Source organism: Acromyrmex echinatior, chromosome 1 (genome assembly GCF_024713525.1).
Source record: "Acromyrmex echinatior isolate Ae372 chromosome 1, ASM2471352v2, whole genome shotgun sequence".
Classification (NCBI taxonomy): Eukaryota; Metazoa; Arthropoda; class Insecta; order Hymenoptera; family Formicidae; genus Acromyrmex; species Acromyrmex echinatior.
Genome location: NC_141852.1, coordinates 21,464,041 through 21,481,189, shown reverse-complemented (window position 1 = coordinate 21,481,189; position 17,149 = coordinate 21,464,041). Strand labels below are relative to the sequence as shown.

The following is a 17,149-nucleotide window of genomic DNA, read 5'->3' as shown; positions in this document are numbered from 1 at the left end:
TGCCGACGAATGTTGCCTCAATAACGGTCCTTAATGACGTCACATTGGGATGCCGAGACTTGTTTGTTACCCTTTCAACTACGCTCCATACGTAGTAGTCCAAGGGATTTAACTCTGGGCTGTTGGAAAGTCAGAATGGGAGCCGAGGCGAGCAACTCGGCTTGTCCTGGCAGCCTCAGAGAGCATCTATCGTATCTTTAATGTGTACGATTTGTATCGAAGGTCCTCCTCGATAATTCGACGCATTGTTGACTCGCTTACACCAACAATTGATGCTAATTTTCGCAACAATTGCCCTGGGTCATCCGAAATCAGACCCTTTCAACGACTGCGGGGGGGTCTTCGCGATGTGTTCTTTCGAGTGACTCTTCCTCGCTGGCATACTGAAATCTTCATTGGACTGTTCTAAAGCCGTATATTTTGCCACAACATCATAAACGATTGATCTCGGGTATCCAAGGAATCGAATTATTTCCGTTGCTGAGCGTCCAGCGCGAAGGCCTTCGATGATCGCGGTTCTTTGATTATACTCCGCATTTGGTTTCAACATTGCGGCCATTTTGAGAATATGTTTACTAGAAGCATCAGGTTTTCTCGGACGCCAACAACAACCTTTGGAGGCACAATATAGCGAAAAATTTAAATTGAAATTTGTCCGGGTTTTGATGACGCACCTTGTGTAGCCGTTGCATAAAACTAAATTTGTTAGTTGTTTTCATGAACTCGCTCATTAGTGAGACATTAGACATTAGAATTTTAATTATAAGGAATTTTCTGTAATGTTATTAAGATAAAGGATAAAATTGAGTTTAAAAAAATAAATCTAAATCTAAAGGATAGCTATCTGAAATAAAGTCCTTACAATAAAGGTGTCCTTTACAATAAAGGACGTATAGTTACCGTATTTATAATCTTAATTAATATTATAGAGTGAAACAGTATAAGTTAAAGCGTAACAATTTATGTACAGAGAAAATGGATATATATTTTTCTCTCTCGTAGGATTTTAACAAAATCATTCGTGATCAGATTCTGATATAGAATTTCTACTTGAGGCTAGACTAATAATTAGACTGCGGATATTTATGCAAAACACTTAACTGAATATTAATTATCAGACAGTTTGAGCAGTCGATCGTGGTTTGTTAAACAGTTAATAAAAAGTAAAATAAAAAGGTTGAGATTGCTATCTATAAACATGCAATTTATGTAAAATATGCAAAATATTCAGTTAAGTGTTTTGTATAAATATCTGCAACCTATTAATGACAGAATCTGGCCGCGAACAATTTTGTTAAAACAAAAGTGAGAAAGAAGGATATACGTTGTCTCTTTTTAAATTCCTCATTCTAACTTACTGAAGTCCATAAAAACGATGGTTGCATGAGTTTGTCATCTCGTGACTAGACTTTTTATATAAGAGGCCCATTCTTCTTCTATAGGATCTCATTTATTCTCATTTTATTCTATAGGACCTAGAGGATCTCATTAATCATGTAACTTTTTCTTTAACGAAAAAGTGAATATTTTTATGTGTATGTGTATGTATGTACATATTTTTCTAGAGAAAAAGTTACAAAATTGATTCCCAAAACTGAATTGCTTGCACAGTTTATCTTCTTTTTCTTTTCATATTGGAGAAAAAAAAGATAAAGAACCGTATAAGAATTTCAGCTCAAGAAGTCGAGTCTATATCTTTAAATGAGGTGAAAATTACAAAAGTGAATAAATTCACTCATAGAATATTCATAAACTAATTGATCAATACCTAATTTAAAACCTAATTTAAAAAGATACAGAAAAAAGATCGACCTCCTTATTTCAAGATACACAATCGATTCTCTAAGAGTGAAAATTACAAAAGTGAACAGATGTAGGTCATTTTTCACTCATGTGTTTAATCTCATCGATTGATTTTCACTTAATACTGTGTACAAGGTGTTGACCAATGAAATTCTAAATATTCTAATAAATTCGCTCTAGATTCGAAAATTCGTAATTTTCATCTCGTTTCAAGATCGATCTCCTGGGATATGAAAAAAGAACAAGGCTAGGGCTTCTGAACCTGAAGTCACCTCGGCGTGCGGTAGCGCGCTACTCCACACTGCGCCACGCGTGTTCACCGGCACGCATGTTCGCCAGTAACACGCGTGGTAGGCACGGCACTGCCTATTGACGTCCACGGGAGGCGTGGCGTGGCCGATAGAGGGATATATTTACCGCGCGCACGACTTTTCTCTCTCGTGCGCCAACGCAACCGCCGTACGAGTGTACGACGTACGCGACATACAACGTAACGCAACTCGTAAGGAAGGAAGGAACGGAACGGAGGTTCTCCTCTCCGCGCGTTTGTAATTTGTCTACTCTTTCTTCTCCTGCCCCGCGTTCGATCATCGACGATGCGCACGTACTCGCGGCGCGGTAGCGCCGAGGTCGAGCGGCTTCCTCGCGGCGCGGGGGATGACTTTGTTCCTCGTCCTCGTCGCGATATCTCTGTGTTTATCTCTTAACACGGCGCTTTCCCCGAAAGGTGCGACAACAGCTCCGGCAGTGAGTCGGTGAGAAGAGAACGGAGGCGAGAAGAAGAGTGTGACGTAGCGAGAGAGACAGATGGATAGAACGAGCAAGATAGGTGCGCGAACGACCGACCGATAGAGCCGACGTCTGTTCCGTTAGCAGTGTGCGAGAGTGCGTGCGAGCGACGTGCGCGGCCGCCGTCGATCGTCGAACGTCGCGCGGACACGAGTGCTGCTTGGTGCTGCTCTGCTGCTGCTGCTGCTCACTACTACTAGTGTTCGTCCGTTGCCGTCACTCAGTCACTGTCGCCGCCGTCGTCGTCGTCGTCAGTGTAGTGTAGTGCGGTGTGGTTCGAGAGTGTCGACAAACCGTGACTCCGCGGCAGTCGGCACCGCAATCGTTATCATTGTCTGACGACAGCCGTCACGGTGCGGACTATCGTGCGCCCTCAAGGATCAAGAGACTAGGGAAGCCGAAGCTCCAGAAATCAGGCCCCATCACTAAATCCGATCGCGAGAATGGCGAGCAACGCTGTCCCAGTCCTCCTCATCACCGCGAACGTCGGCAGCATCTTCGAAGAGGTACGTGCGTACTTATTTTATACGATGTGTATATGTGTATATATCGTTGACCCCCTCGTGATACCGTAACCGGCGAGACGAGGCGCGGCCGGCCGAGAACCAAGCCGATCGATCGATCGCGCGCACGTCTTCGATTTCGTGCGATTATTTATCCACGCGACACACGACCTACTTGCTGCCGCCGCGTCGTGCCGTCGTGCTGCTCCGTTCTCCTCTTCTCTCTCTCTCTTTTTCTTTCTCTCTCTCTCTCTCTCTCTCTCTCTCTCTCTCTCTCTCTCTCTCTCTCTCTCTCTCTCTCTCTCTCTCTCTCTCTCTCTCTCTCTCTCTCTCTCTCGTCTTACCTGTCGGATATCGCTGCTTTGGATTGCGCGAATTTTTTATACATTCGTGCATACGCAAACGGTTTCGCGGTCGACACGTGCCGAACGATCGGCTCGTTTTAGGTAGTCCGCCCGGTCGACCGCGAGAAAGTCGGCGCGATGAAATTTAAAGGTCCGATTCGTCCAATCGCCGCACTCCGGGACTCCGGCTTCTGATAATTTTTGTACTTCTTTCTTTCTCTCTCCTCCTTCCACGTGTTTTAATATGCGCGTATTTTATTTCGACATTTCGGTTTGTTAGTCCTTGATGTGTAAACTGCGAGATGTTGCAGACTTACTGAAAGTTACGCGTGTAAGGTCCTTATTCTGTAGATCTCTTTGATCTCAAAACTCGACTTTAATGTTTTCGACGTTTAGAAGTTTTCGATTTTCTGTCATCACTTGGACGCATCCACCTGACTTTAAAATATTGCCCAATATTTGCTACAACAAATTGACACAATTAAAAAAATTGCTATTTTTGTGTTATGCTTGGAAAAAGAATGGAAACGTAAAGGAAAAAAGGAATGCTTTAAAGTTTAAAATATTCAGAATGATTTTGTTGAAGTGACTAAAATTGAGATAGATACAAATCTAAAAATAATTTTGTTGGACTATTAAAATAATTAAAATAATTAAATATGTAGGAAACTGCTAGGATGAGCAATGCTGCAAAAAGTTATGACATTCCGTAACCAGCTCGAGCGACCTAAAAAATTATTTTGATAGTCTAATGAAATTATCTTCACGTTTGTACTATACTGAGAGAAAAAAATTATTCATTTGGCAAAATTAATTTAATTTGTTTTTTGATTTATTTATTCGTTGAAGAATATATGTATTTATAACAATTATATGTATAACCGCTCGATTGTTTGACACAGCAAAACAATGTTTTAAATAAGGATAAACTTATAATGACTCAATAATAATAAATAAAAATGAATAACAGAAGGATTAAGAGCCAAATTTTTCGTATAGATTCTTTAAAACAAAATATGTTTTAATTTAAACATTACACATTAGACTTAAATACATTAATTTTCCAATGGAAGAAATAATGAACTAAATTAATTTAGTCAAATGAACAATTTTTTTTAGGGTAACTAATTTTTTAATTTTTTAAAATCATTTTTTCGCGAAGAACATATCTTTATTCCTCTATAATCAGTTATTACAAATCAGTTATTGCATTTCAATTAATATTATAAAATTTTAATTGATTCAAAATTATTTTTGGAAAAATCTTATTTTTTAAATTGTGTTGCAAATAATTGTTTTATTATACCTATGCTTCGAAATATTACAATATGTTATGTAAAATCGCTCAAGAAATTGTGTTTATTCTTTTTTAAAAATTTCCAAATTTTTGAAAAGCCTTTTATTTCTAAATAATTAACAACAAGAAATTTCAGAACAATTTTTGGACATAAAAATATTCCTAAGATTTTGTAAGAGAATTTCTAAGACTCCATCAGAGAAACTTATTAACAAAAATAGAATTGTTAATGTATCCTTTACCAAGGCATGTATTTGAAATACTTTTATTTGAAAAACAATATTTGTAAGACAATTATATTTTGAATACAAAGTTTTCAATAAGACCATTATGTGACTACACATCGATTAGGAAATAAGGATCTTAAATGGTCAAGCTAGATCTTTAGTACTGAAATAATTCTGTGTAAATTTTTATACTACATAGTCTATACATAGTCTTTTTTCCGAGGTAATATTTTTCGCAATAAATTTATTCACAGATTTTTTAACACATTGAGATTTCTCTAATATGATGCCGATAGAGAACGTCAAATTATTAAATTGCTTATCAATTTAATTTGTGATATTACTACAGTAGTTCAATCGATTTGCGTTTGAAGACCGAAAATTATTTTCGGCGCACAGTTTAAAAAGAGCTACATATATGTAGTATATAAATTTAGAACTATGTATATAAAAACACAGAATTATGTCAACACTAAAAATCTAACTTAACCCTTCATTTAGGGTTCTTATTTCCTAATGATTGTATTTTTATATTTGGTATTTTAGAGCAGAGCACATAAAAATATTTTGTATTTCATCGCAGCATATAAAAGTATTTTGTATTTTGTATTTCAGTATTAATAATTGAAAGACTGAAAGTATTTTGTATTTTGAATTTCAAATATTATGATTGACAATCAATCTTATTATTTGAATTATAAAATATACAAAAAACTTTCAATCTTTCGATTTTAAATACAAAATATTTTCATGCGCTCTTTGCTAAAATACAAAATGCGAAATACACTTGTATTGCAAATACAATGTTTTAAATAAAAGTATTTCAAATATATGCCTAACCCTATCCTAAGTTTAAATGTTCCTTCCAATTTTTTTAGTTTGTTACAATGACAAACGCAAATATAAGAGAGCGTGAAATTCCTCCTTAAATTTTTTCATAACGTGTAAAACAATACGACAGTATTTTATATAAATTAAATATACAATTCGTGACACAAGAATTAAGCTTATCTTTTACTTTCGCCATTTCTTGTTATTGACACTGTCACGTGTTTCACAAGCGTCACGATGAATACATGTATAAATTTACAATAATTTCCCATGTGAAATCTACGATATTACAATACTACGAAACGAATTGTTAACGTGATTATGTAACTTGGAAAAGTTTGCGAGAAATATGTTTACAAGCTTTCTTTTGTCCTTCGTAACGTTCCATTTAAACGAAACGTTCTCTTTTGCGTTTTTCCAAGCGGGATCTATTCGCAACGAACTAAGTGTGTAAGTATTCGAGATGAAGGAGGAGGAGTTCTCGTTGAACAATCGATTACCGAATTGAGAAATTCGCTTCTCGAAACACTATATAGTGCGCTTTGCATTCCTGATATCGACTTCCCGATGCGAAAAAGAACCTTGTACGAACTTGCGTTAATAATTTCTATTATTTACGACGGTTAAGCGCAATTACATTTAATAAAGGAAACAAATAATAACAATAAGTGAATTGCGTGATAATGGGTGCTTTCCATTTGATATACAAGTCGACACAAATGTTCTATCTTTCTTATTCTTTGAATATCAAGAAAGACAAGACCTGCGCACAATCAAAGAAATAGGGAACAGAGAATAAGAATTTCAGCCTATCAGAAACCATATACTGAAATGGAATACACACAATTTCTGATTAGGTTAAAATTTTTATTCTTCGTTCTCTATTCTTTATTCCTTTGGCTGCGTTTAGTAGAGAAAACTAATCAGTTAGCGCTTAGTGATTCTTTAATATAATTAGTTCTTGCCTTTAGTTCTTCGTTGAATCTAAATGTAGGAAATCATATTAAATAATTATTAAGTGCTAACTGATTAGTTTTCTCTACCGAACGCAGCCTTTGATTGTGCGCAGCTTTATAGAATGATGTTTATGTCGACTTGTGTCATTAAATGGAAAGCACCCAATCTCTCGACGGTCACGCGGATGGAACGATCGGAAACACGCATACTCGATATCGATTCTCGAGTGCGTGCACCGACGCGACGTTTGTTGATAGTTCTATCGAAGCGTCAATTTTCTCGTGTCGCACTGTTATAACATTGGCTGCACTAGTGCACTAATGCATATTAAAGTCATTGTACACTGATCTAATCCAAGTGTAAAAATTAAACGTTAACATTTTGAATTATAAAATACATTTTTATCAAATAGCACAATAAAGGTACTATTATAAGAATTTCGTTTTAATCTGTTTCTTTTCTTATATTAAACACACATCTTTATGTCAATTTGTGTACAACGACTTTAATGTGCACCATTGCGCACTGAATGCTCTCAATCGAATTTGCTACTAGATATCAAAGAAGCAATAGCACTTCAATTCCTGGAGTTAAATAATATTTTGTTATATTTAACTTACATACATGGCGAAATGTAAACCATTTCTGTAGTTATTTTCAAAGTAAATAATATATTCATATATTAATGCACTTAGTAAAACTAACTTTGAATCTAATTTATTACATTTTTTAAAATTAAATTATTTAACTCCATTGTTTCAGTCAAATTAACATGTGGAGTACGAGCAATGCGATCTATAGAAATGATTAAAAATAATTCGAATTGAATATAATTCGACACTATAAATTTAACAGTGCGTCACCAGAATTGTGAAAGTCACGGGGAATCGTTTGCATCAGCACTAGAGATTCTGTATCAGAGTCCGGTCACGATTTCGTCAAAATTCTATTAGAGAGAGGAAGGTATACATATATACAGAGTCGCAAAATTCATGATTCAATATACAGCAAGAAAGTTTTGGAAAAATTTAGTAAAAAAAATTATTAAATGACACATTAGAAATTAATTAGAGTTTAAAAAGTACATTCTGATTACTCTGTTTTAATACGCGACCAATATAAAGAAAGCTCGAGACCGTCGAAAGAAATTTACAAGTTTAAAGAGCTATTGTTTTCTTTAATAACGAGTCCAGATTACAACGCGTGAAGAAAATCAGTGATAGCCTATAATAAAAAGAAAAAGAAGATAAAGTTAAATTTTTGTAAATTTTTAATATTTTAAGCAATAATTTCCGAGATATAAAGGTTTAAATTCGGATTCAAAACAATGATGATAATTTACAAATTTCTCAATAATTCAACAACAAACAAACAAGAAAACACGGGCAAATGAGAATCACGCATTTAAAACTGTACATATTGTTAGAAACAACATTTATTGAGGATGAAGAGCCAAAATGTCTAAATAAATATAATTTCTTAACACATATTGTTCATTGTATCTCATTAATCGTCTCTTTGCCCTCGTTTTCTTGTTTATAAGAATTTAAATGTGGCCAATTATATACTACATTTAGATAATTATTAGTAAGTATTAGTGAACTTGCTGAAGTACGCACTCATCAACGCTCATTAATACCTTAATGAGGACAGGTGTCACCTAAACGTCTGCAATTGACCATTTTTAAACTCTTATTGTTTCAGAAAATACTACTTAAGATAACAATTTATAAATAACTTTTTTATTTAATTTTTTAAGAACTTTCTCGCTACAGTATTTTAAATCGTGAATGTTGGGACATTCCTGTATACTATCTTCCTCTATATATATGTATATATTGGGTTAGAAAAAAAGTAATATTGTGTTTTTAGGAAAAAAATTATATACTATTATACTGTGGCGATTGCATTGTTACAAGTATCCATCTTTACGGAATTTATCGGTGAGACAAAAGACATATGTACTCATTTGACATACGTACACATATTTAATTAGGTATGGCTATACACGAATCATTGGTTGCAAGAACGAAGACAATAGCCCTTTAAACTTGTATATTTCTTTCGACGATCTCGAATTTTCTTTATATTGGTCGCGTATTAAAACAGAGTAATCAGATGTAATGTCCTTTAAATTGTACTCTAATAAATTTGTAATTTGTCATTTAAACGATTGCTCTCCGCGGTTGTAACAGAATTATTTAAGATTTAAATATAATAACGATAAATAATAAACGTATATGCGAAATAGTATTTTGGCTACAAAGATGTTGCTAGAGAGATGCGAACGACCGAACGCGAGAATGTGAGAAATTGAGACTGTAATTATTGTTATTTTATTCAAACTAATCCTCAAAATATTATTATATTCAATGTCAGAGCAAAATTTCAGCTTTAAGAATCTGTTTTTTAAATTGATGATTTTAATGGAATTATGAGTAATTAAAGTCAAAATATTCCTTTTATTTAACCTGCGATAATTCAATAATAAAAAATTTTAGTAACATTTTTAAAAAACGAATTTATAGAATTTATATTATAAAACTAAACTTTCATGTTAGAAAATTTTCGCAAATTTTTTTGGAGCACGTGGCAAGTCCACAAAGTGAGAAGAATATTTTTCATTTCGTCCAATTCATAATTTTGATAAAAATTACTATTTCACAAAAACTTAAAAAACATAAGTAACGCTTTGAAAGTTTTTAATTTTAAGCTTTTTAAAGCTGTTTTTTGAAAATTAAATTTTGTTCATTTTTTTCACGAATACATTCTATACACTGAGAAAAAAATTTATTAAATTTTAATAAATATTTCTTTGAATAGTCATAGCGCGAAATATTTACTTACGGTAATTAAATATTTAGAAACATGAAAAAAAATGATAATTAAATCAAACTAATGGTTATTGTATTTAATAAATATATTAGTAAGTATCTGCGCTAGGGGATTATTCAAAAAAATATTTAAATACTAAATATTAAAATTTAGTAAATTTTTTTCTCAGTGTATATAATTTTGAGCTGAAAATGTATGACATTACTTTCTTTTTAACTCAATATATTGTACTACCTCAGTCTGACTTATACTTCTAATTTACTGAAGTTGACGAAAACGACGAGTCAATTAAAAATTTGTATTATCTCGTGATCAGATTCTGATATTTAATCAGAACGAGTCCGCATGTTCGGCACCGGAGCGACCAGATTCACGCGCGCGAGAGAGTTTTCCATTACCACGATCGATTATCGTATCCGTCGTTTACGCGAAACGCAGAGAAAAGAACACCCGTCGCGTGCTTTTTTGTCGTCGCATCAGGAGAGGGTGCCATGGGGGAGGTTGGTGGTGTGCTCCGATAAAACCTTGCGCGTGACGTTAACAATCTATTAATATATCCGCGCGCCCTCGAACATCTCATTAAGCTTTTCTTTAAAGTGCACGAAGTATGAAGGATTCATAGATTGATACGAGCGATCTCTTCTTGCAGCCTAGTGTCATGCTGAAGATATGGACGGAAGAGTTTTTATCCGTAAGTACCATCCCTGTAAGGCGTTTTACGCGATTCACTTGGTCGGCGATGGCGCGACCTGTTTTTTTTTTTACAAGTGGATTGCTTTTTTAGACCATATCGAGGCTGGATCCAAAATTTATAGCGTTGCACTGCCAAGAAGTAGGTGGAAAGAATTACGAGCAGAGTATGAGGCACGTGGAGGACTTTGTTAGGTAAATGTCACATTTTTTATCTGGGTTAAACTGGCGTTCCAACTATTCCTCTCCGTAATATATATTTATAGAAGTAAATAGACATATTTATCATTATTGTCACTTTTAATAAATAGATTTTAATAAAGCAAATAATAAATTTTTAGCAGCATGATAAATTACACGCATAGAGAGATTAAATGTTTTGTAGATTCCAAAGGTATCATGTTATAATCTTATTATTGGAGTTTCTTGAAAGGTTTCCAAGAGCTATAATATTTGGCTATAATTAAATTATTAAGATAACCTATATACATTCGTCTAATATTGTTTTTGTAAAATATCCATTCGTATGTATAACGATCATTTAACTTTTGATCTTTATCATTGTATCGATATTATGTATTTAAACCTTTTATAAATATACCAAAACAAATAGCTTTCTCTTTCCACATATATGATATTGAATATGATTTAACGCATAACTGGCAGAAAGGGATAAAAATAGATGCATCACGCGTGACTCTATAGTTGAGTGAGTCACTTCAAAAGATAAGTTGATTGTATATATTGACAGGGGAGAAATGTATATATTACATATAAAAAAGTTGTTTGAAAAATATATTTATAAGAGATTTTCATCTGGAGCTTATATCATATTTTTCTACTACAACTTAATGCGTAATGTTATTTACAGATTACTTATGTCATCGGAAGAATTAAGGTTGTTTGACAAAATTAGGGTATTTCTTGACGAAGATTATTCATCCGCTGAACATTTTACGGTGAGTTATGGAATATAACTTCTATTGAATATTACCCGATTGCTTTAAATAAAGCAATATTCTTATCAAGATTCTTTTGTAGGCTCTAGGAAATTTCTACTTTGTGCACGAGTCTTTAAACGATGTTTTATTATGGGATTTTAATGGTACGTTCCATATAACTTTATTTTAAATGGCTCCTCCCAATAACCATATATAATATTTTTCTATTATTATATGATTTTAGAGTTGTCTTTTATATCTGTAAATGGAAAAGATGTCCACTCGGGCAACATAGAGGCAGTTAGTACCAAAGAGAAAGCTAAGTTTCCTCAAGAATTTTTCCCAGAATGCAAATGGTCCAGAAAGGGTTTTCTGCGTACCCGATGGAGTATTAGTGGAACAGTTTTTGATCTCATAAACATACACTTATTTCATGACGCGAATAATTTTATTGCTATGGAAATGGTAAGAAATTTTTATGTTTATTATTCCGTATACATTAGTATGTATTTGTATGCGTGTCGATTTATTTTTTAATTTGACAATTTTTTTACAGTTTCCATCGGTATACAATAAAACGCGCAGAAGAGCGCTTGAGCATACATTAAATAAATTTCATAATGACAAATATCCAAATGTGCCGTATTTTTTATTTGGTGACTTTAATTTTAGGACAGATACAGCAAATGTAATAAAGGTGAGACTCCATCAGTAATCACGATAAGATTTTGATAAAAAATAAAAAAGAAATTAGAAACGAATATATCAAAAATTCTTAAAAGCATATTAATTTTTTATAAATAAATTAATATCTATATTATTGTCAAAAGCAATATTACTTAGCAGTACAATTGTGTTTTACTTTGTGTATGTCATACGTTTGAATTGTTGTAGCAAATAAATAATATGTATTATTACATATATATTAATGAAATTATATTAAAATCAAATGTATTACAGCACTTTAATTTATCTTTAATAGAAACTAACGGAAAATACTCAAGAAAAGAAGTTATCAAATAAGGGAAATATTTCGAAATTGCAATTTCACAACCAAAATGATGATCTCATATTAACGTTAGGCAAAAAAGAATTTTCTCATTATGAGCATCAGAACATTTTCATCAAAAATAATGGTGAATGGGTAAGTTACATATTCCATTTATATATATGATATATAATATGATATGATTCATATTCAATCGATTGATTGGAATGCCAATAATTGAATTATTCATATTTATGCAGTTACGCGACTATGATAAAGAACTGGGAGACTTTGAAGGAAGGTTATTCGAATTTCCAATCAACTTTGTGCCAAGTTACCCGTTTCAGGAAGATATTAACGAGCCTGTAAATTATATGCAAACAAGAGTGCCAGCTTGGTGCGATCGGGTTTTATTGAGCCCCACTGCAAAAACGCTAGTCCAAAATGTACGTGTTCTTGTGGAATTTATATTCGCGATCGATGTAAAGCGATTCTAAAAGTGAATTGTAGAATTTATCAGTATAACGCTTATGTTTTTTTGTACAGATTGATGATTCCAAGGCAGTGGAATACGGTATAATCGGCCCAAATACGTGCATGGGTGATCATAAGGTAAGATTAAAAGTTTTTTTCCAATTCGCATCTTTTTCTTACATTTATAAAACGATACTACGACATTTTTTACTTATTATTATGCTGGGAACATATACTTACACACTGCCTAGTTCTTATTCTGATGATCCATTCTTTCAATTATTATGATGCAGCCTGTTTTTCTGGAGTTTCGAATGAATCTCTAAGCATTAAGGTACTTATCTATGAACTGTCTGTCTGTTCTTATCTGAAATCCCCTATGTCTTTCACGTCTCTTATTCTGTTAGTATTTCGTTATCTTGACAATAAACATAATAGGGGCTTGTTTAATGTAGCACCTCCACACACGTAGTATCCTGAAGTATCTTACTTCTACGTTACTTTTTGAATCTATTTCTTTCTTATAATTCTTAGCTTCATTATTGTTATCATGGAATAATCGTACTTTTTCAATCTAATTATCAATACGCATTGTAACGCCCCTTTTATTTTTTTCCTATAATGCTGAACAACATTTTATTACATTATACACACAATACATATTATATTTTGGTTACATGACGCACGAGATTATTATCATATAATAGCATGATAAAGAGCGGTAATCACTAATGATTTTAAAATTATGTTTTTTATTTTGGGAACATTGTATTATAAAAAACATAAATATTGATACATATAAAGTAGGTTACATTATATTATATTGTTATACATTATATTATATCGTTAATTACAATATAATTAATTATTATGCATTATATTAAATTAAAGTACTGATCATATTCTATAGGCAGTATTATATTCAGATTATAGAGATTGAAATTAAATTTGACCAATTAAAGCAAAGTTCACTAAATTTCATATTGGTTTTCTTTCTTTCGATTGGTTAAATTTCCATCTCAATCTTCAACTCTAATTTCTAATGACTCTAATCTGATGCGGGCATTACGGTATACAAATACAATATTGCAAAAAATATTACTAACATAAAATGGTATGAGATATAAATCTTTGAATAAAATATATATCATAATTTTTATACTTGGAAAATGATCGTCAAATTTGTATATTATAATATCGTTCGTTTGAAATATTGATTCTTTAAAATTCTGCACATATATTCAGTAAATATCATATAAATAAAGTTAACAGATTGAAAAGTACATTACTATATATTATTATCCCTTTAAAGATGAAATGTTAGCTTGAGATCGTCTACCTGTCCCATAGAATCCTATAATACACAAACCTTTCATAATCATCTTATCATTTTTTTACTAACGCACGATAATATATAAAAGTTCGTTACCATTTACAGCCAGTCTACTTGGAGGCTACTCTCGTTTCGGATGCAGGTATGATAGACTGCTGCAACTTGCCAATTGCATCTGAGTTTTGCTTCCGAGTGCCCAACAATTATCTGGAGTTGTTATCCATGTTGCCTGATTGTAATAGTTACGCTAACGCGCGCTCGGATTCTATTTCATCTAATCTGTTGCACGCAATACCTGTTAAGCATGATCCTTACACGCCAGATAGTATGGACAGTCCGAGTCCAAATGCGCTGATGGCTTCCGGAGAGGTTCCGGATTTATATACGGATCACATCGACAGCAATGTTGGCGGTGACAATGCGACGTCATTGCTGCGATCGACTCAGACATCGAACATGTCAAGACGACACATTGATCGAGCTGTGTCGCCGGCTTTATTGAAGTCCAGATTAGAACTGATTGTGCAAAATAAGAAACACGAGGACTCGGATCTGGAAGTAGACGCCTCGGACATCAAGAGGAGTCCCAGCGAATGCCATTTGCGCTCCTGGTCCGATGCTGATGATCAATGGTGCGTAAGAAAAAACAGATGCAACAGCGATGTATCATGGCAACGATCCCACGTATTAACAGAAGCTTGGGTCCAAAGTAAGGGGCAGCAAGGTTATCATTCTTTCAGTAATTTTGCGAACCAATCCTCCTCGAACTCGAGTCCTCCGGACATCGTCGACGGATTACCGCCTGATCTGATTATACCGCGAATAGCAATAATAAACGCGAGTAACTTCGAGTCAAACGCAAGCTCTACATACTTCCACGACGACAGATTAAGTAATTATTCGGAAAACAAACTGAGCACATATTCAGATGGTCGAACAAAAACACTGAGTGGCGATGCTATAAGTTCGGAAAAATCGGAAATTTGTGACAAGATGGATGAGGAAGAATGCAGCAGATTGAGTCAAAGTACAGATAGAATAATAGGAAAAGAGAATAACGCATATTTGAAAGACCACAACGAATTGATATCAAATAAAAACTTGTACTTTGAAGAGGACGATAGAAAATTTATCGAAAATGAATGCGATATGTGTAAGGAGACGAAATGTCAAATAGGTGCACAAGCTATCGTGAGAAATACATTTTACATGCAAAGTGACGTTGTTTTCGATAAAACGAATGATAAATTGACTATGGAACAGAATGTTCCAGATGAATCTTTTCAAAACATACAATGCACCGAAATCTTATTGGAAAATCAATCGAGTTCTCTGCAGACATTACGAAGAAAGCGTGGAAAAACCGACATGAATCCGGACAGAATAAATGTGGAACCCCTCGAAATATTACACAAGAAGGCTGAGAAGATAGAATCTCTTAGAAATCAAGATTGTGACAGTCACATGATAATGATATGCCCAGATATACATGCGGTAAGTCATGACGTAGAGATTATAAGTTGTGAGAGCAAACAAAAGACATGTACCTCGAAGAATACAACGAGAAGTAATTCGACGCACAGTCAGGATATCAGTGACGCAGGAAACGTTAGATTAAAGTTGAAAGCTTATAAAGTCACTGAACGATATAAGAGCAACATTATGGAAAGGCGGACTAGATGTAGAAAGTGTTGTTGTGTAGTATCCTGAGGATTTATTTTAGTCTGCATCTTAGAGTTTGTGTATAATGTTCCTCATTTATTTATCATATTGAGCATCCATGTCGAATCGAGAACGAAGAAATGGCTTCATCTATTTAAAAATATTGCGCGAATGTGACTCTTATCGAAATCATACTTCTCCGCTCTCGATTTGTCTCGGATGCAACAATCGCTATCACTGCGATGGCAATCGGGTATACTTTTTTCTACTTATATAGAGTATTCCTTTCATACATTTTATTTCCTTGTGCTATTCTCTTGATTTACTAAGTAATAATCAAGACAGTTTACAGTCTCACATCATCATTTAGTGTGTGTGTGTATGTACATATATATATATACGATATATATATATATATGTATATATATATATATATATATAAAACTATAATTTATTTTCACATAATGTGTATATTATTTTCTTGTTAACGAGGTGCCTAATTAATCGTAAATGCAATACATTTCTTGATGTGCAATTTGTAAATACCCATACGTATGATTATTGAAGGAATTACGAAAAGACATTTTATGTTATTTATTGGCGCTGACGTTTTAAAAGTGACCTAAGCGTGACGTAGAAAGAAGGATACAATTTTAGTTATTAATAGTTTCTTGCTTGCGCCTCGTGCTCGTGAAATATGAATTTCGTATCCGACTTCGTGCATGTCGCGTGAAACATCTCGATGTGAAACGACACTCTGCATGTGCATGGCACTTTAAATGTTGATGTTTTATACATATTTCTTAAGAAATACCCGAGTGATATACAAAACTGTTTCCTCCGTTATAGTCATACAATTTATAACCAGTATAACAACATTACGTAATGTTACATTATTTAGAGCGTGTGGATATAAAATAGTGATATAGTTACGCCGCTGTACAGTGTCAGCAATACGTACAGACTGATGAAATCGTTACCAGTATACGAGGCACTTTTGCGAGCAGTGCTACGTTATCCTATTATGCTATTTTTAAATCTAAAGTCTATCGTGTGTCCCAATCCTTGATGTTAAGGTATTCGTTTTCAAGGAAATTGTTACCTCGCAGTGTTCTTATCTTGTTAATTATTATATCGCTACATTGTATATATAGGTATATAAACGATTGTTATGAAATTTTGTCCTAGATTTATAGATAATATGTACATATATATAGAAGATTTTATTTATTATGTAATCATATCTTCTCTTGTAATTGAAGTAGTATTGCCGTTGTATCGTCTATGCCGTTTAATATTTCGCGTACGTATTACTTTCGTTTTATAATGAAACAAGAAAGGATTCACCACAATATCGTAAAATTTGTATGTCTTTTTCTTTTTTTTTTTAAGAAAAAATTTGGGCTAAAAAAATTACGTGCAAACGTATTATCACCGCCATACGTACTGCATCCTTGCCAAGAAGAAATCTATTC

At 33.5% G+C, this 17,149-nt stretch overlaps 1 protein-coding gene across 3 annotated transcripts in view; it reads left to right on the top strand.

Moving 5' to 3' along the window:
• LOC105152642 (inositol polyphosphate-5-phosphatase A) overlaps positions 1-17,142 on the top strand; it is a 50,290-nt gene extending 33,148 nt beyond the window's left edge. The window contains exons 3-13 of one of the 3 annotated variants that reach the window (XM_087402903.1): positions 2,531-3,098; positions 10,236-10,277; positions 10,371-10,471; positions 11,148-11,235; positions 11,318-11,381; positions 11,462-11,682; positions 11,774-11,914; positions 12,200-12,361; positions 12,466-12,651; positions 12,752-12,817; positions 14,118-17,142. In XM_087402903.1, the coding sequence (XP_087259029.1) occupies positions 3,036-3,098; positions 10,236-10,277; positions 10,371-10,471; positions 11,148-11,235; positions 11,318-11,381; positions 11,462-11,682; positions 11,774-11,914; positions 12,200-12,361; positions 12,466-12,651; positions 12,752-12,817; positions 14,118-15,722 (2,739 nt within the window). In that variant the 5' untranslated portion in view covers positions 2,531-3,035 and the 3' untranslated portion in view covers positions 15,723-17,142. Of the gene's footprint in view, positions 1-2,277; positions 3,099-10,235; positions 10,278-10,354; positions 10,472-11,147; positions 11,236-11,317; positions 11,382-11,461; positions 11,683-11,773; positions 11,915-12,199; positions 12,362-12,465; positions 12,652-12,751; positions 12,818-14,117 lie in introns of those variants that run through there. The other 2 variants (XM_087402898.1, XM_087402907.1) reach the window with 2 other exon arrangements.
• Positions 17,143-17,149: the final 7 nt, after the last annotated feature.